Source organism: Nerophis ophidion, linkage group LG15 (genome assembly GCF_033978795.1).
Source record: "Nerophis ophidion isolate RoL-2023_Sa linkage group LG15, RoL_Noph_v1.0, whole genome shotgun sequence".
Classification (NCBI taxonomy): domain Eukaryota; kingdom Metazoa; phylum Chordata; class Actinopteri; order Syngnathiformes; family Syngnathidae; genus Nerophis; species Nerophis ophidion.
Window position 1 is genome coordinate 44,816,579 of NC_084625.1, and position 20,946 is coordinate 44,837,524.

General features: G+C 42.6%; 1 protein-coding gene across 2 annotated transcripts in view; it reads right to left on the bottom strand.

The window, feature by feature from the left end:
• The window catches only part of ptprn2 (protein tyrosine phosphatase receptor type N2), a 437,308-nt gene that overhangs the window by 341,775 nt on the left and 74,587 nt on the right, over nucleotides 1-20,946 (bottom strand). For both annotated transcript variants that reach the window (XM_061922231.1, XM_061922232.1), the window contains exon 10: nucleotides 12,005-12,084. In XM_061922231.1, coding sequence (XP_061778215.1) covers nucleotides 12,005-12,084 — 80 coding nt within the window. The remainder of the gene's footprint in view (nucleotides 1-12,004; nucleotides 12,085-20,946) is intronic.

Here is a 20,946-nt window from a genome sequence, read left to right on the forward strand (position 1 = left end):
GTAGGCATTCATTGATTGATTGATTGAAACTTGTATTATTAGATTGCACAGTACAGTACATATTCCGTACAATTGACCACTAAATGGTAACACACCAATAACTTTTTCAACGTTAATCAATTACTTAATAAACGAGCAAGTCGAGGTGATCTACCTCATCTATACATATAGTTACACACACATATATATATATATATATATATATATATATATACACATACCCTTATATATGCAGTATATAATTTAAATTTATCTATTTTGCCGTTTTTGTTCACATGTTAAAGGTGTTTTAATGAATATACATGCATGTTTAACATATAGATTCCTATCTTTCATGAAGACAAGAATATAAGTTGGTGTATTACCTGATTCTGATGACTTGCATTGATTGGAATCAGACAGTATAGTGCTGATAACGTCCCGGTTTTCAAATGGAGGAGAAAAAAAATACACCATGAAAGTCGTTGTTTTTTGGCATCTTATTTGTCCAGCTTCCATATTCGTTTATATACACGTTACAAGAAATACATTGGCGGCAAACTCCGTAGCTTGCTAGTTTGTTTGGCTGGCTTTCGGAGACTCTTATTTTGTTAGCGCAGGCGCGATGGAGCGGCACTTTTATTGTGAAGACAGGAACTGTGCGATCAGACTTTAGGCTTTTGACGGGAAGTACAGTTAAAAAAGAAGATGTCTTTTTTCCTTTACACTTTTGATTGATTGATTGAAACTTTTATTATTAGATTGCACAGTACAGTGCATATTCCGTACAGCTGACCACTAAATGGTAACACCCCAATAAGTTTTTCAACATGTCGGGTTCTACGTGTGACGGTCACGTGACCACCTGGCTCTGTTTGATTGGTCCAACTTTACCAGTGACTGCATGTGATTGGTGAAACGCAGGCATGCGTAGATCCTACTTTGAATGCGTGTCTGACAAAGTCAAAACAAACAAAGCGTACATTAACAGATCGATAAAAAAGTGAAGTGAAGTGAATTATATTTATATAGCGCTTTTCTCAAGTGACTCAAAGCGCTTTACGTAGTGACACCCAATATGTAAGTTACATTTAAACCAGTGTGGGTGGCACTGGGAGCAGGTAGGTAAAGTGTCTTGCCCAAGGACACAACGGCAGTGACTAGGATGGCACAAGCGGGAATCGAACCTGCAACCCTAAAGTTGCTGGCACGGCCACTCTACAAACCGAGCTATGCCAAGTAGCGACCTGATTGCTGATAAATGGAGCGGAGTAAAAGTAGCGTTTCTTCTCTATAAATATACTCAAGTAAGAGTATGTTGCATAAAAACTACTCTTGGAAGCACAATTTATCCCAAAAGTTACTCAAGTAGATGTAACGGAGTAAATGTAGCGCGTTACTACCCACCTCTGGAGCTTGGTTTATAGAACCAATTGAGCTAGTAAGTTATGGTAAATGGATTATACTTGTATAGCGCTTTTCTACCTTCAAGGTACTCAAAGCGCTTTGACACTACTTCCACATTGCCATGCAAGGCCCTAACCACGACCCATCAGGAGCAAGGGCGAAGTGCCTTGCTCAAGGACACAAAGGACGTGACGAGGTTGGTAGAAGGTGGGGATCGAACCAGGAACCCTCCGGTTCCCCAACCCCACCACGCCGTTCCCACAACATACAAAGTAGATTGAAATACAACAAGCGTTTAGCAAGCGTTGACAAAATAATGGCAAATGTAAAAAAAAATTTCGGTAACACTTTAGTATGGGAAACACATATTCACCATTAATTAGTTGCTTATTAACATGCAAATTAGCAACATATTTGCTCTTGAGTAGTCATTAAGAAGTACTTATTAATGCCTTATTCTGAATTACCTTATTATACAACCAGTAAGACAATACAACCAGTAACTAAGAGTCTTCCCTCAATAACCTCAGAATATTTGCTTATTATTAACCCTAACCCTGACCCTTTTACGTTCCCCTAGTGCCCAAAAAACTCTAAATTAAGTATGTTGAGGTACTAAATTAAAAACAAGATCAGCACTGTATAGCATGTTTGAAATCAACTTAAACCATAACCAAATGGACTGTGATTGTGAAAGTGATTGACTCGGAAGAGCTTATTATTTTGACTCAGAGGGACCACATTTAGAGAAAAAAATGTGTCTTGGGGCTATACTCGCCAACCTTCCCGATTTTTCCGGGAGACTCCCGAATTTCAGTGGCCCTCCAGAAAATCTCCCGGGTCAACCATTCTCCCAATTTCCACCCAGACAAGAATATAACCTGTCGTCACGTCCGCTTTGCATCCATGCAAACAGCGTGTCGGCCCAGTAACATAATATATGCGGCTTTTGGAGACACACAAGTGAATATAATACATACTTGGTCAACAGCCATGCAGACACAACAGTGACTGAAAGGCGTACTTGGTCATCAGCCATACAAGTCACACTGAGGGTGGCCGTATAAACAACTTTAACACCGTTACAAATATGCGCCACGCTGTGTTCCCACACCAAACAAAAATGACAAACACATTTTGGGAGAACATCCGCACCGTAACACAACATAAACACAACAGAACAAATACCCAGAACCCCTTGCAGCACTTCCGGGACGCTACAATATACACCCCCGCTACCACCAAATGATTGTCACACACACACACTAGATGTGGGGAAATTATTCTCTGCATTTGATCCATCACCCTTGATCCCCCCCTGGGAGGTGAGGGGAGCAGTGAGCAGCAGCAGTGGCCGCGCCCGGGAATCATTTTTGGTGATTTAACCCCCAATTTCAACCCTTGATGCTGAGTGCCAAGCGGGGAGGTAATGGCTCCCATTTTTATAGTCCTTGGTATGACTCGCCCGGTTTTTCAACTCACAACCTACCGATCTCAGGGCGGACCCTCTAACCACTAGGCCACCGAGTAGATAGGGAAATGGGCGATTAATCTGCATTTATACGTGATTAATATGATATTGATTAATCCAGTGTTTTTCAATCTTTTTTGAGCCGAGACACATTTTTTGCGATGAAAAAATGCGGAGGCACACCACCAGCAGAAATCATTAAAAAACGAAACTTGGTTGACGGTAAAAAGTCGTTGTCGCTATTGTTAGATATGACTTTAAAGCAGGGGTCGGGAACCTTTTTGGCTGAGAGAGCCAAGAATCCAAATATTTTAAATGTATTTCCATAAGAGCCATATAATATATTTATTTAACACTGAACACAACTAAACGTGTGCATTTTTAAGTAAGACCAACATTTCTAGAGTATAATAGCTCTTTTATTATTTGTAATCACATTGTTATTCTGAAGCTAACTGTGGAGGGGGCGTGGCCTGCAGCGAAGCAGGGTGTGTCAGGACCAGCCTCGAAATCAGCGACAGGTGCGTGGACGGCCCACCTGGGCCTTGTTATCTAATCACCTGTCGCTCTGTTATAAGCAGCAGCCAGGAGGAGAGACGGCGGTTGGGGCTGGAGCCAGAGTGCGAAGGAGAACAAAAGAGAAAAACACAATTGCTGGAAAGCAACAGAGAGACTTATTGAAAAATAAAAAATATTGCAACCCTGAAACAGGCTCTCATGTCGGTGCTTGGGGGTCTGAAGAACCCCCGGGAGGGCAAACTCCAAACTAATCAATAATAAATAAATCACTTCTTACCCTTAATGCAACTTCTTGAACAAGTGCGGTAGAAAAATGGATGGATGGATTTAAATGCATGAGCATGTTTTATATTTTGCACGTTATTTTTAACACTTTGATTACAAGTGGAATTATTCATTACTTATTGTGTCAAGCAGTGTCAGCTCAGATCAAAAGAGCCACATCTGGCTCCCGAGCCATAGGTTCCCTACCCCTGCTTTAAAGCATAACCAAGCATGCATCAATATAGCTCTTGTCCCAAAGTAGGTGTACTGTCACCACCTTTCACATCACACCCTGACTTATTCTGACTTTTTTGCTGTTTTCCTGTGTGTACTGTTTTACGTCTTGTCTTGCGCTCTTTTTTTGGTGGCTTTTTCTCTTTTTTTGGTATTTTCCTGTAGCAGTTTCATGTCTTCCCTTGAGCAATATTTCCCGTATTTACTTAGTTTGTAATGCTTCTTCGTGGGGATATTGTCGATTGTCATGTCATGTTCGGATGTACATTGTGGACGCCATCTTTGCTCCACAGTAAGTCTTTGCTGTCGTCCAGCATTCTGTTATTGTTTACTTAGTAGCCAGTTCAATTTTAGTTTTGTTCTGCATAGCCTTCCTTAAGCTCCAATCCCTTTTCATAGGGGCACTTGCCTTTTGTTTATTTTTGGTTTAAGCATTAAATACCTTTTTACCTGCACACTGCCTCCCGCTGTTTCTGACATCTACAAAGCAATGCTGCCATATGAAAAAGTATTACACGGTTATTCTGCCGAGCTCGAGACAGCAACGACCAACCACTCAACAACAACAAATCATTAGCATACTATAATTAAGGGTTTGCAAAAAATATTTTTTACCCAAAATAGGTGAAATTACAAAATCTCCCACGGCACACCAGACTGTATCTCACGGCACACTGGTCTGCCGCGGCACAATGGTTGAAAAACACTGGATTAATTGCATGAGTTAAAGTGTTAGCATTGACAGCCCTGATAATAATGTTATAATGTCGGAATGAGAATGCCGTTTAGTGTAGCTTTAAAGGCCTACTGAAATGTGATTTTCTTATTTAAACGGGGATAGCAGGTCCATTCTATGTGTCATACTTGATCATTTCGCGATATTGCCATATTTTTGCTGAAAGGATTTCGTAGAGAACATCCACGATAAAGTTCGCAACCGGAAGTCGCAGATGATGACGTCACATGTTGATGGCTCCTCATATATTCACATTGATTTTAATGGGAGCCTCCAACAAAAAGAGCTATTCAGACCGAGAAAACGACAATTTCCCCATTAATTTGAGCGAGGATGAAAGATTCGTGTTTGAGGATATTGATAGCGACGGACTAGAAAAAAAAACAAAAAAACAAGTTAATCAATCGTGTTGCATTGAGACGGATTCATATGTTTTTAAACACATTTACTAGGATAATTCTGGGAAATCCCTTATCTTTCTATTGTGTTGCTAGTGTTTTAGTGAGTTTAACAGTACCTGATAGTCGGAAGTGTACGTCCACGGCCGGGTGTTGACACGCAGTGTCTCGGGGAAGTCGACGGCAGCTGTACGGGAGGCGCAAGCTCAGCTGATATTCGGTAAGAGGCGACTTTTTAACCACAATTTTCTCACCGAAACCTGCTGGTTGACATGTAGTAAGGATCCATGTCCGCTGTGATCCATACTAAAGTTTCACCTCTGTGAATTTTAAGCAAGGAATCACCGTGTGTTTGTGTGGCTAAAGGCTAAAGTTTCCCAACTCCGTTTTTCTACTTTGACTTCTCCAATATTAATTGAACAAATTGCAAAAGATTCAGCAACACAGATCTCCAAAATACTGTGTAATTATGCCGTTGAAGCAGACGACTTTTAGCTGTGTGTGTGTGTGCAGCGCTCATATTCATAACAGCCCGTGACGTCAAGCGTACACGTCATCGTTACGCGACGTTTTCAAGAAAAAAGTCCCGGGAAATTTAAAATTGCAATTTAGTAAACTAAAAAGTGTTTGGCATGTGTTGCAATGGTAATATTTCATCATTGATATGTAAACTATCAGACTGCGTGGTCGGTAATAGTGGGTTTCAGTTGGCCTTTAAAGGGGAACATTATCACAATTTCAAAAGGGTTAAAAACAAAAATCAGTTCCCAGTGGCTTGTTGTATTTTTTGAATTTTTTTTCAAAATTTTACCGGTCCCCGAATATCCCTAAAAAAAGCTTTAAAGTGCTTGATTTTCGCTATTTGCGAAGCCACTATCCATTTCCCTGTGACGTCATACAGTGCTGCCAATGTGAACAAACAACTGCGAATAGCACATGAAGATATAGCGACATTGGCTTGGGTTCAGACTCGGAATTCAAGAACTTAAGTGATTTAACAGATTACGCATGTATTGAAACGGATGGTTGGAGTATGAAAGTATTGAAGAAGAAACTGAAGCTATTGAGCGAATAGCTGTTGACGCTATTCATAGCCATAGCATGGCCGAATAACTGCGTTAGCATCGCCGGTGAAATGTGCGGACCAAACGATCAGGACTTTCGCATCTTGTGACACTGGAGCAACTTAAATCCTTCAATTGTTAAGTGTTTTTTTGCATTAAATGTGGGTGGAAGGAAACGGAATATAGTTGCAAATGCATCTGCAGGTTATCCATACATCTCTGTGCCATGTCTGCTTTAGCACCGCCGGTAAATAGCATGTTAGCATCGATTAGTGTAGCATGTTAGCATCGATTAGCTGGCAGTCAACATCAACAAAACTCACCTTTGTGATTTCGTTGACTTTATCGTTGCAAATGCATCTGCAGGTTATCCATACATCTCTGTGCCATGTCTGCTTTAGCACCGGCGGTAAATAGCATGTTAGCATCAAATAGCGTAGCATGTTAACATCGGTTAGCTGGCAGTCACGCAGCAACCCAATATGTCTGATTAGCTTATAAGTCAACAACAAAACTCACCTTTGTGATTTTGTTGACTTTATCGTTGCAAATGCATCTGCAGGTTATCCATACATCTCTGTGCCATGTCTGTCATCGCCGGTAAAATGTGGAGACACTTTGGCACATTCAATGGGGGTCTGGCGGAAGACACTTTCGCATCTTCGGTGCAACTTGAATCCCTCCCTGTTAGTGTTGTTACACCCTCCGACAACACACAGACGGGGCATGATGTCTCCAAAGTTCCAAAAAATAGTCGAAAAAACGGAAAATAACAGAGCTGAGACCCGGTATTTGTAATGTGTTGAAAATGAAAATGGCGACTGTATTACCTCGACGACGTCACGTTCTGACGTCATCGCAAAAAGAGCGATAATCAGAAAGGCGTTTAATTCACCAAAATTCACCCATTTAGAGTTCGGAAATCGGTTAAAAAAATATATGGTCTTTTTTCTGCACCATCAAGGTATATATTGACGCTTACATAGGTCTGGTGATAATGTTCCCCTTTAATGCTATACAGAAATGCTGTCTCCTTCCATGAATGCTATAAGGCATGCTGTGCGGGCTCCCAGCAGTAGGTTGAGCCCAGAATGCAGCAGGGGTTGTGATGAGTTCATTAGGAGGCCACGTCATTTATGCACAGTCACACGGAAGGCAAAGGTCAGCCGGGAGTACCCAGGTGGCCGCGGCATGTGGGCGTCACTTTCGCTTCCAGGTTCCACCTCCGACACCATTTGCACCACAACCCCGCTTTAGCGACTTCAACAACAACACAAGCCTCACCGTTCCTCGCCATATTGTGGCGGCGTCAGAAACCGAGCTGCGCGTTCACTTTGCATTATTTCCATTATCGGAGGGTTGGGCGTCCATTCCACTTCACACGGTGGCGGAAATAAAAGGAGGGGGCAGCAGGGTAGACAGGAAACGAAGCGCTTGATCTAAGGCAGGGGTCACCAACCTTTTTGAAAGCAAGAGCTACTTCTTGGGTACTGATTAATGCGAAGGGCTACCAGTTTGATACACACTCAAATAAATTGCCAGAAAAAGCCAATTTGCTCAATTTACCTTTGATAAATAAATCTATATATATGTGTATATATAAAAATATGGGTATTTCTGTCTGTAATTCTGTCGTACATTTTTTTTCCTTTACGGAAGTTTTTCTGTAGAGGATAAATGATGAAAAAAACATTTAATTGAACGGTTTAAAAGAGGAGAAAACACGAAAAAAATTAAAATAAAATTTGAAACAGTTTATCTTCAATTTCGACTCTTTAAAATTCAAAATTCAACTGAAAAAAATGGAGAAGAATTAGCCAATATGAATCTTTTTGAAAAAATTCAAAAAAGAATTTATGGAACATCATTAGTCATTTTTCCTGATTAAGATTAATTTTAGAATTTTGATGACATGTCTTAAATAGGTTAAAATCCAATCTGCATTTTGTTAGAATATATAACAAATTGGACCAAGCTATATTTCTAACAAAGACAAATCATTATTTTTTCTAGATTTTCCAGGACAAAAATTTTAAAAGAAATTGAAAAGACTTTGAAATAAGATTTTAAATTTGATTCTACAGATTTTCTAGATTTGCCAGAATATCTTTTTTTATTTTAATCATAAGTTTGAAGAAATATTTCACAAATATTATTCGTTGAAAAAACAGAAGCTAAAATGAAGAATTAAATTAAAATGTACTTATTATTCTTTACAATAAAAAAAAATACTTTAACATTGATTTAAATTGTCAGGAAAGAAGAGGAAGGAATTTAAAAGGTAAAAAAGCTAAATGTGTTTAAAAATCCTAGAATAATTTTTAAGATTGTAATTTTACTCTAAAATTGTCTTTCTGAAAGTTATGAAAAGCAAAGTAAAAAAAAAATAAATGAATTTATTTAAACAAGTGAAGACCAAGTCTTTAAAATATTTTCTTGGATTTTCAAATTCTATTTGAGTTTTCTCTCTTTAGGAATTAAAAATGTCGAACAAAGCGAGACCAGCTTGCTAGTAAATAAATACAATTTAAAAAATAGAGGCAGCTCACTGGTAAGTGCTGCTATTTGAGCTATTTTTAGAACAGGCCAGCGGGCGACTCATCTGGTCCTTACGGGCTACCTGGTGCCCGCGGGCACCGTGTTGGTGACCCCTGATCTAAAGTCAGCGTGGGCACGAATATTGCCTTAAAGACCGGAGTTTCATTGAATATTTCATTCTCTATTAGGCTTCAGATGCGTTGTGAATAAAGAGCACCAATTAAAACCGGAAAACGAGTCTGATGCACACGCTTGCTCATCGCCATTCAGGTGGGCTGCTATTCATAATTCATCAACACGGGTCAGGCGGACCATCGTGTTGACTTAACATTTGAGTTGACATTTCAGCCCCGCTCACGCCTTTCATTAGCGCTCTCTGCACGCCATCCCATCAAAGTCCTTACGGCACGGGCGGACACAGGAAGAGGAAGAGGAGATTTTGAGGAAAAACGGACAACGTTGGGCGTGATGGCGCTCTTTCACCGCACGGTAGTCATCTCAGCGTGGGGCGGAAAGTGTGTTAATGTAAATATAATTGGGAACAGGTGGGGGCAATGACAACACTGTACAAGGGTACAGGTGTACATGTTTCTCCTCATTGAGCAAAAATTAATTCTGTCTGTTTGATTCCTTGCTTCTCGTCTCAAAAATATAAACAATTCAGGATGAAGATGCTACTAAAACACGTATTGTCGGAGTAATTGGATCTAAGTTATCGCAGAACTTTGTGTTGCCATGAGTTCCCGGCCAGAGGACAAAAGCTGTATGTGATCCTACCAACAAGAAAGCTTGTAAAATTCCAATGTGTAGGATGGGAAGCAACATGAAGGTGTTCCGTTTCTTGGATGGATTGTAATCCACAGAGAGACTTTGTCTTGACCCGAGAACTACAAAGTGAAGAGGAAGCAGGACTACACTCCCCTCCAGGCGATTTTTTCTTTAACCTGTTTTGTAACAAAGGCGATGGCTGTTTACGACCCCCCTCCCTTAGAAACAGCTGTTTCCAAGTAATCAGGGAAAGTCCAAATAAAAGAGGAGGCGCACAATCTTTTGTCAGAGTGTGGAACACTGTACAAGGGTACAGGTGTACGCGTTTCTCCTCATTGAGCATAAAATTAATTCTGTCTGTTTGATTCCTTGCTTCTCGTCTCAAAAATATAAACAATTCGGGATGGAGATGCTACTAAAACACGTACTGTCGGAATAATTGTATCTAAGTTATCGCAAAAAACTTTGTGTTGCCATGAGTTCCCGGCCAGAGGACAAAAGCTGTCTTTGATCCTACCAACAAGAAAGCTTGTAAAATTCCAATGTGTAGGATGGGAAGCAGCATGAAGGTGTTCCGTTTCTTGGATGGATTGTAATCCACAGAAAGACTTTGTCTTGACCCGAGAACTACAAAGTGAAGAGGAAGCAGGACTACACTCCCCTCCAGGCGATTTTTTCTCTAACCTGTTTTGTAACAAAGGCGATGGCTGTTTACGACCCCCCCGCTCCCTTAGAAACAGCTGTTGCCAAGTAATCAAGGAAAGTCCAAATAAAAGAGGAGGCGCACAATCTTTCGTTAGATAGTGGAACACTGTACAAGGGTACAGGTGTACGCGTTTCTCCTCATTGAGCATAAAATTAATTCTGTCTGGTTGATTCCTTGCTTCTCGTCTCAAAAATATAAACAATTCGGGATGAAGATGCTACTAAAACACGTACTTGGATGGGAAGCAACATGAAGGTGTTCCGTTTCTTTGATGTGTTGTAACCCACAGAATGATTGTGTCTTGACTCGAGAACTACAAAGCGGAAAAGAAGCAGGACCAGACTCCCCTCCAGGCGACCTCTTCTCTGAACTGTTTTACGACATTTTCTTTGAACTGTTTTGTAACAAAGGCGATGGCTATTTACCACCCCCCCTCCCTTAGAAACAGCTGTTGCCATTTAATCAGGAAAAGAGGAGGCGTACAATCTTTCGTCAGAGTATGGAACACTGTACAAGGCAGGGGTCAGGAACCTTTTTGGCGGGGTGAGCTATGAAAGCCAAATATTTTAAAATGTATTTCCGTGAAAGCCATATCATATTTTTAACAGTGAATACAACTAAATGCGTGCATTTTTTTTAAGTAAGACTACCATTTTTACAGTATAATAAGTCTAATTCAGTTCGAGATGCCACCTCAGTAGAAGCATTTAAGTCTCACCTTAAAACTCATTTGTATACTCTAGCCTTTAAATAGACTCCCTTTTTAGACCAGTTGATCTGCCGTTTCTTTTCTTTTTCTTCTATGTCCCACTCTCCCTTGTGGAGGGGGTCCGGTCCGATCCGGTGGCCATGTACTGCTTGCCTGTGTATCGGCTGGGGACATCTCTGCGCTGCAGATCCGCCTCCGCTTGGGATGGTTTCCTGCTGGCTCCGCTGTGAACGGGACTCTCGCTGCTGTGTTGGATCCGCTTTGGACTGGACTCTCGCGACTGTGTTGGATCCATTATGGATTGAACTTTCACAGTATCATGTTAGACCCGCTCGACATCCATTGCTTTCCTCCTCTCCAAGGTTCTCATAGTCATCATTGTCACCGACGTCCCACTGGGTCATTATTGTCACCGACGTCCCACTGGGTGTGAGTTTTCCTTGCCCTTATGTGGGCCTACCGAGGATGTTGTGGTGGTTTGTGCAACCCTTTGAGACACTAGTGATTTAGGGCTATATAAGTAAACATTGATTGATTGATTGATAATTCTTTTTAATAAAATTGTTATTTCTTGAACAGGTGCAGTAGAAAACGGATGGATGGATTAAAATGCATATATATTTTGAATGTTTTTCTTAACATCGTGATTACCAGCGGAATTATTCATTACTTATCGTATTAAGCAATGTCAGCTAAGATTTATCTGAGAGCCAGAAGCAGTCATCAAAAAAGCCACAGGTTCCCTACCCCTGGTACAAGGGTACAGGTGTACGCGTCTCTCCTCATTGAGCAAAAATGTAATTCTGTCTCTGTTTGATTCCTTGCTTCTTGTCTTGTTTAATAGATGTCATCAGTTTTTGAACCTGACACGTACTACTGTATCCAATATGAAATTGCCTGCGGTTATCTGTCGAATGATCTCAGCAAGTTGATGCACGGCCGCCCATATTTTGGATGTAAAACTGGGTGTTCCAAAATCTGCTGAAACTAAGTCTACTAAAGTCACTACGGTATCCTTTATTTTACCTGTAGACATGTTCTTTTTAGGTCCAGATCTATGAAATAAGTGCCACTGTTGTCAGCATCAGAGGGCCCTTTAAGTTCAGTTGGTGTGTACAAGAGGACCAGCTGTGTTCTCGATCACTCGAGCGCAGAAGTGACGGAGCAGTGAATTGACCTGACAATTGGAGGAACTGAACAGCTGCTCCTACCTGCAATCTGCACCAGATCTGCCGTTGTCACATTCTCAGGGTTGTGGCCGACTCTGAATGTCAAGGCAGGACCCAGGACCCTTTAGGGAAACAATCACAACGGAAGTTAGAATGACATTTTCACCTGTAACAGCAACAATTGACTTATTTCTCTAGTTCAGGGTTTAGACCAGGGGTCGGGAACCTTTTTGGCTGAGAGAGCCAAGAATCCAAATATTTTAAAAAGTATTTCCGTGAGAGCCATATAATATTTTTTTCAACAATCAATCAATCAATCAATCAATGTTTATTTATATAGCCCCAAATCACAAATGTCTCAAAGGACTGCACAAATCATAACGACTACAACATCCTCGGAAGAACCCACAAAAGGGCAAGGAAAACTCACACCCAGTGGGCAGGGAGAATTCACATCCAGTGGGACGCCAGTGAAAATGCTGACTATGAGAAACCTTGGAGAGGACCTCAGATATGGGCAACCCCCCCCCTCTAGGGGACCGAAAGCAATGAATGTCGAGCGGGTCCAACATGATACTGTGGAAGTTCAATCCATAGTGGCCCCAACACAGCCGCGAGAGTTCAGTTCAAAGCGGATCCAAGACAGCAGCGAGAGTCCCGTCCACAGGAGACCATCTCAAGCGGAGGCGGATCAGCAGCGTAGAGATGTCCCCAATCGATACAGGGGAGCGGTCCATCCTGGGTCTCGACTCTGGACAGCCAGTACTTCATCCATGGTCATCGGACCGGACCCCCTACACAAGGGAGGGGGGGACATAGGAGAAAGAAAAGAAGCGGCAGATCAACTGGTCTAAAAAGGAGGTCTATTTAAAGGCTAGAGTATACAGATCAGTTTTAAGGTGAGACTTAAATGCTACTACTGAGGTAGCATCTCGAACTGTTACCGGGAGGGCATTCCAGAGTACTGGAGCCCGAACGGAAAACGCTCTATAGCCCGCAGACTTTTTTTGGGCTCTAGGAATCACTAATAAGCCGGAGTCTTTTGAACGCAGATTTCTTGCCGGGACATATGGTACAATACAATCGGCAAGATAGGCTGGAGCTAGACCGTGTATTATTTTATACGTAATTAGTAAAACCTTAAAGTCACATCTTAAGTGCACAGGAAGCCAGTGCAGGTGAGCCAATATAGGCGTAATATGATCAAACTTTCTTGTTCTTGTCAAAAGTCTAGCACTGAACACAACTAAACGTGTGCATTTTTAAGTAAGACCACCATTTCTAGAGTATAATAGGTTTCTTATTCTTTGAAATAACATTGTTATTCTGAAGCTAACTGTGGAGGGAGCGTGGCCTGCGGGCCTGCAGCGAAGCGGGGTGTGCCAGGACCGGCCTCGAAATCAGCAACAGGTGCGTAGAAGGTCCACCAGGACCTTGTTATCTAATCACCCGTCGCTCTGTTTAGAAGAAGCAGCCAGGAGGAGAGACAGGGTTGGGGCTGGAGCCAGAACGAGAACAAAAGGGTAAAAGACAATTGCTGGAAAGCAACTGAGAGACTTATTGAAAAAATATATATATTGTAACCCTGAAACAGGCTTTCAAGTTGGTCTGAAGAACCCCCAGGAGGGCAAGCCTTAAAACCAGGGGTCGGGAACCTTTTTGGCTGAGAGAGCCAAGAAGCCAAATATTTTAGAATGTATTTCCGTAAGAGCCATATAATATATTTTTAACACTGAACACAACTAAAACTGTGCATTTTTAATTAAGGCCAACATTTCTAGAGTATAATAGGTCTCTTATTCTTTGTAATAACATTGGTATTCTGAAGCTAACTGTGGAGGGGGCGTGGCCTGCGGGCCTGCAGCGAAGCGGGGTGTTGCCAGGACCGGCCTCGAAATCAGCGACAGGTGCGTGGACGGCCCACCTGGGCCTTGTTATCTAATCACCTGTCGCTCTGTTATAAGCAGCAGCCAGGAGTAGAGACAGGGTTGGAGCTGGAGCCAGAGTACGAGCGAGAACGAAAGAGAAAAAGATAATTGCTGGAAAGCAATTGAGAGACTTATTGAAAAATAATATAGTAACCCTGAAACAGGCTGTCATGTCGGTGCTTGGTGGTCTGAAGAACCCCCAGGAGGGCAAGCCCTAAACTAACTAATAAATAAATAAATCACTTCTTTCACTTAATGCAACTTCTTCAACTAGTGCGGTAGAAAAAGGATGGATGGATTCAAATGCATGAGCATGTTTTATATTTTGAACGTTAATTTTAAAACTTTAATTACAAGTGGAAGTAGTCATTACTTACTGTGTTAAGCAGTGTCAGCTCAGATTTATCTGAGAGCCAGATGCAGTCATCAAAAGAGCCACATCTGGCTCGCGAGCCATAGGTTCCCTACCCCTGTTTTAGACCAAGCAGTCTTTATCTTGGCTTGGTTTAACCATCAAAAACCCAGCCATGGTCCACTTTCTTCAGCACCAAACATGGTTATGGTCCAACCACCACAGATTTAAAACACAAATTTCAATATGAATAAAATACAGTTGATCCTCGATTTACAAACACCTCTTTTTGTGAACTTTTCTGTAAAATCCAAGCAATTAATAGAGTTCTTTTCATCAAAGGATTTTCAGTCAAATCTGGTTCGTCAGCTCTAATTAGATCAGTTCGAGCAGAGTGTGAAGCGACTGGGATGGGAATCAGCACCTCCAAGTCCGAGTCCTTAGTTCTCGCCCGGAAAAGGGTGGAGTGCCAGCTCCGGGTTGGGGAGGAGATCTTGCCCCAAGTGGAGGAGTTCAAGTACCTCAAGGTCTTGTTCACGAGTGAGGGAAGATTGGATCGTGAGGTCCACAGGCGGATCGGTGCGGCGTCTTCAGTAATGGGGACGCTGTATCGATCCATTGTGATGAAGAAAGCTGAGCCGGAAGGCAAAGCTCTCAATTTACCGGTCAATCTACAAACCCCGTTTCCATATGAGTTGGGAAATTGTGTTAGATGTAAATATAAACAGAATACAATGATTTGCAAATCCTTTTCAACCCATATTCAGTTGAATATGCTACAAAGACAACATATTTGATGTTCAAACTGATAAACATTTTTTTGCAAATAATAATTAACTTTGGAATTAGATGCCAGCAACACGTGACAAAGAAGTTGGGAAAGGTGGCAATAAATACTGATAAAGTTGAGGAAAGCTCGTCAAACACTAATTTGGAACATCCCACAGGTGTGCAAGCTAATTGGGAACAGGTGGGTGCCATGATTGGGTATAAAAACAGCTTCCCCAAAAAATGCTCAGTCTTTCACAAGAAAGGATGGGGCGAGGTACACCCCTTTGTCCACAACTGCGTGAGCAAATAGTCAAACAGTTTAAGAACAACGTTTCTCAAAGTGCAATTGAAAAAAATTTAGGGATTTCAACATCTACGGTCCATAATATCATTAAAAGGTTCAGAGAATCTGGAGAAATCACTCCACGTAAAAGTCATGGCCGGAAACCAACATTGAATGACCATGACCTTCGATCCCTCAGACGGCACTGTATCAAAAACCGACATCAATCTCTAAAGGATATCACCACATGGGCTCAGGAACACTTCAGAAAACCACTGTAACTGAATACAGTTGGTTGCTACATCATTAAGTGCAAGTTAAAGCTCTACTATGCAAAGCGAAAGCCATTTATCAACAACATCCAGAAACGCAGCCGGCTTCTCTGGGCCCGAGATCATCTAAGATGGACTGAGGCAAAGTGGAAAAGTGTTGTGTGGTCTGATGAGTCCATATTTCAAATTGTTTTTGGAAATATTCGACATTGTGTCATCCGGACCAAAGGAGAAGCCAACTATCCAGACTGTTATCGACGCAAAGTTCAAAAGCCAACATCTGTGATGGTATGGGGGTGCATTAGTGCCCACGGCATGGGTAACTTACACATCTGTAAAGGCACCATTGGACGCCCCTGCTTATTTCAGCAAGACAATGCCAAGCCACATTCAGCTTGTGTTACAACAGCGTGGCTTTGTAAAAAAAAGAAGTGCGGGTACATTCCTGGCCCGCCTGCAGTCCAGACCTGTGTCCCATCGAAAATTTGTGGCGCATTATAAAGTGTAAAATACGACAACGGAGACGACTGAAGCTCTACCTCCGGATCCCCCGGGAGGAGCTGGACGAAGTGGCAGGGGAGAGGGAAGTCTGGGCTTCTTTGCTTAGGCTGCTTCCCCCGTGACCCGACCTCGGATAAGCGGAAGATGAAGGATCTGTTTTGTTCAATTTTCCCCATAGTCGACGGTCAGTAAAATGTATTGTTATTTTTTTATGGCTTTCTTTTTTTTCTCCCAAGCACAGCTAATGGGGATATATTCCTACAAATAGGTTATGATTGAATCAGTCCCCCCAGGATTTTGCAAGCCTTTTTTCTTGTGATTGTCGCAACCTAAAATGCCTGAATTCTCAGCAGCTTTTTCAGAAAAGTTGCAATATTTTGAGGCATGTTTTTTTTCAAATACCGTATTTCCTTGAATTGCCGCAGGGCATATAGTATGCGCCTGCCTTGAATTACTGCCGGGTCAAACTCTCTTCGCAAAATAATTAGCACATTTATTATTACCGCCTGGTCAAACTTGTGACGTCATGAGTGACACTTCCCCTGTCATCGTTTTCAAAATGGAGGAGGCTGATTTCAATACTGGTAATTTGAAATCGCATAAAGGGAAGAAGATTCAGAGCTATTCAGTAGGATTTAAGGTCCAAGCTTACATCACACTCAAATGTTTACTGCATGCCTTTGGTAAGTGCCAGAGTGAGAAGAGGTTTTAAAATAATTAGTGCATGCTTACTTTTACCGCATGCCTTTGGTAAGCGCAGGAGTGAGAAGAGGTTTTAGATTAATTAGCGCCCCGGCGGCAATTCAAGGAAATACGGTACTTTAAATGAATCAACTTTCATGATTTGCTATCAATTCCTAAAATCTTCCTGGTAACCTTGAGCGGTGCTGAGAGATAAATTCGATTGCTGAAAATGACCTCCATTGGCCGAAATGCGCCTGGAAGTTGCAGGCATTGGACGAAGTTGCAAGGCCGCACGGAATATTAAACACACATTATACATTGCCTTGATGTTTCAAATTCTAAGGTCAAAGTATGTGTTGGACAAAGAAGAAGTGTTGTTTTGCGGGTGTCTCAATCGCAACGAGAAGCTCGTGTGCCAGTTTATTAATGATGGGTTTCTGTTGGTAGAAATTAAGGTCAGCAATAATATTTAAAAAGAGCGCCAGACACTGTCAGGACGCCAGTAAATCATCTGCTTCCTTCAGAAGAGTTACGATCCTGGGACACGGTTAGTACTCATATTGTGTCTGGGTGGTGGTCCGTACAAGTGGGGGGGTTGTAAAATGTACTTAACTCCCACAGAGGGAGGAGAGGAGTTCAATGTCTGATAGTTCGAATCAGACCATTCAATCAATCAATCAATGTTTATTTATATAGCCCTAAATCACAAGTGTCTCAAAGGGCTGCACAAGCCACAATGACATCCTCGGTTCAGAGCCCACATAAGGGCAAGGAAAAACTCACAACCATGTGGGATGTCAATGTGAATGACTATGAGAAACCTTGGAGAGGACCGCAGATGTGGGTGACCTCTAGCGGGGACCGGATGCAATGGACGTCGAGTGGGTCTAACTAGGGCTGGGTGATATTGGATTTTATTAGTATCGCGATATTTTTATGCCATATCGCGATATACGATATATATATCTCGATATTTTTCCTTTGCCTTGAATGAACACTTGATGCATATAATCACAGCGGTATGATGATTCTATGTGTCTACATCAAAACATTCTTGTTCATACTGCATTCATATATGCTACTTTTAAACTTTCATGCAGAGAAGGAAATCACAACTAAGTCAATTGACCAAAACTGTATTTATTAAATACTCTTCATTCTCTCACGGGTGACTTTTTAAATGAAAGAACAAATAAGTAGTGCTGCTACCTTTTATGTGTTGGATCCGCTTTGGACTGGACTCTCGCGGCAGTATTGGATCCACTATGGATTGAACTTTCACAGTATCATGTTAGACCCGCTCGACATCCATTGCTTTCCTCCTCTCCAAGGTTCTCATAGTCATCATTGTCACCGACGTCCCACTGGGTGTGAGTTTTCCTTGCCCTTATGTGGGCCTACCGAGGATGTCGTAGTGGTTTGTGCAGCCCTTTGAGACACTAGTGATTTAGGGCTATATAAGTAAACATTGATTGATTGACTTCTGCTGCATACTTTGCATATTGCTGTTGTCTGCTGAATATCTTCCCACTTGAAGCCAAACCACCGCCAGATGATGGATCCCCTGCTGTTTTTTGGGGCATTAATGTTTCTTCCTCCATTTGTGATCAGTTTCGCACCCTCTCTCTCTTGTAATGTCACTCAACTCGCTCCGCTCTGCTTGCACCACCTGCCTCAGCTAACGTTAGCCATGCTTGCTACCTCTCTGCTCGGCGAAAGCGTATGACGCTAAACGCGCGACAGTATGTGACTTTTGTTTTACGTCTCAGTGAGAAGGAGTGAGAAACGCATGTAGTGTAATGCCCGCAGCTAAAAGCAACTGTGTGAGAACATATACTCAAATACTACGATATAGTCATTTTCTATATCGCACAGAGACAAACCCGCGATATATCGTTTGTATCGATATATCGCCCAGCCCTAGGTCTAACATAATATTGTGAAAGTTCAATCCATAGTGGATCTAACATAATAGTGAGAGTCCAGTCCATAGTGGATCTAACATAATAGTGAGAGTCCAGTCCATAGGGGATCCAACATAATAGTGAGAGTCCAGTCCATAGTGGATCTAACATAATAGTGAGAGTCCAGTCCATAGGGGATCTAACATAATAGTGAGAGTCCAGTACATAGTGGGGCCAGCAGGAAACCATCCCAAGAGGACATAGGTCAGCAGCGCAGAGATGTCCCCAACCGATGCACAGGCATATTATGCAACATAATAGTGAGAGTCCAGTCCATAGGGGATCCAACATAATAGTGAGAGTCCAGTCCATAGTGGATCTAACATAATAGTGAGAGTCCAGTCCATAGGGGATCTAACATAATAGTGAGAGTCCAGTCCATAGTGGATCTAACATAATAGTGAGAGTCCAGTCCATAGTGGATCCAACATAATAGTGAGAGTCCAGTCCATAGGGGATCCAACATAATAGTGAGAGTCCAGTCCATAGTGGATCTAACATAATAGTGAGAGTCCAGTCCATAGGGGATCTAACATAATAGTGAGAGTCCAGTACATAGTGGGGCCAGCAGGAAACCATCCCAAGAGGACATAGGTCAGCAGCGCAGAGATGTCCCCAACCGATGCACAGGCGAGCGGTCAGCCAGCACTTCATCCTTACCTGTGCCCCTCCCCTCCACAAGGGAGAGGGGTGCATAGGAGAAAATAAAAGAAATGGCAGATCAACTGGTCTAAAAAGGGGGTCTATTTAAAGGCTAGAGCGGGGGTCTGGAGCCGCATGCTGCTCTTTCATGCTGCTGCCGTTGGCTTTGAAACCGAATGTCAACAAATAATGGTTACTTGATCTATTTTATTTAGTTCGTTCATTTGAATTCAACAGTTGTTATTTTTGGAGAGTTCTGGGATCTTGTCATTGGAAAATTATACACATTAGAATATATTGTCAGGTCACAGCCCGTATGCGACATCTCTTGCTGCCATGCAATTGAATCGTCTTTAGCGGTCAACCCCTAGCTCAGGCTCCTTCCCCCCCAGTGAGGTGACATTCCACGTCCCAAGAGCTAGCTTCTGTAGCCGGGGATCGGACCGCCAAGTGCCCTGCCTTCGGCTGTCGCCCAGCTCACAATGCACCCGACCTCTATGGCCCCTCCTATGAGTGGTGAGCCCACATCGAGAGGAGCCAGATGAGGTGGTTCGGGCATCTGGTCAGGATGCCACCCGAACGCCTCCCTAGGGAGGTGTTTAGGGCACGTCCAACCGGTAGGAGGCCACGGGGAAGACCCAGGACACGTTGGGAAGACTATGTCTCCCGGCTGGCCTGGGAACGCCTCGGGATCCCCCGGGAAGAGCTAGACGAAGTGGCTGGAGATAGGGAAGTCTGGGCTTCCCTGCTTAGGCTGCTGCCCCCGCAACCCGACCTCGGATAAGCGGAAGATGATGGATGGATGGATGGTCAACCCCTAGCAATGGAAGAATCAAAAAAGAGAAATATTTTATTTACTTACATTTTTATTAATTTGCTGTTTTTATTGATAAGTAGGTAGTTGTTTTCAATTTTTGGTCAAATGAATATGCCGTAGTCGTATGCCTTCAGAATATTGGAATGAGTTGATTTTTAGTTTTTTTGTTCATTTATAAAGGGAAGGAACAGTGTATTTTGTTTCTAATGTTCAAAATAATTTGATGATTTGCTTCGTTATACCCAGAAATAATCACACAAGTGTTTGATTTCATAAGTCCTATAGCACACGTGTAAGGAAACTGAAAGCGGTGTTATCGTAATTTTAGGAATCTAACAGAGTCCGTGGCTCTAGGTGGGTTTTATTTTGGGGGAAATGAGCTCCAATGACTCTTTGTATGCTGAAGGTTGCCGACCCCTGGGCTATCCATCCATCCATCCATCCATCTTCTTCCGCTTATCCGAGGTCGGGTCGCGGGGGCAACAGCCTAAGCAGGGAAACCCAGACTTCCCTCTCCCCAGCCACTTCGTCTAGCTCTTCCCAGGGGATCCCGAGGCGTTCCCAGGCCAGCCGGGAGACATAGTCTTCCCAACGTGTCCTTGGTCTTCCCCGTGGCCTCCTACCGGTTGGACGTGCCCTAAACACCTCCCTAGGGAGGCGTTCGGGTGGCATCCTGGACCAGATGCCCGAACCACCTATTCTGGCTCCTCTCCATGTGAAGGAGCAGCGGCTCTACTTTGAGTTCCTCCCGGATGGCAGAGCTTCTCACC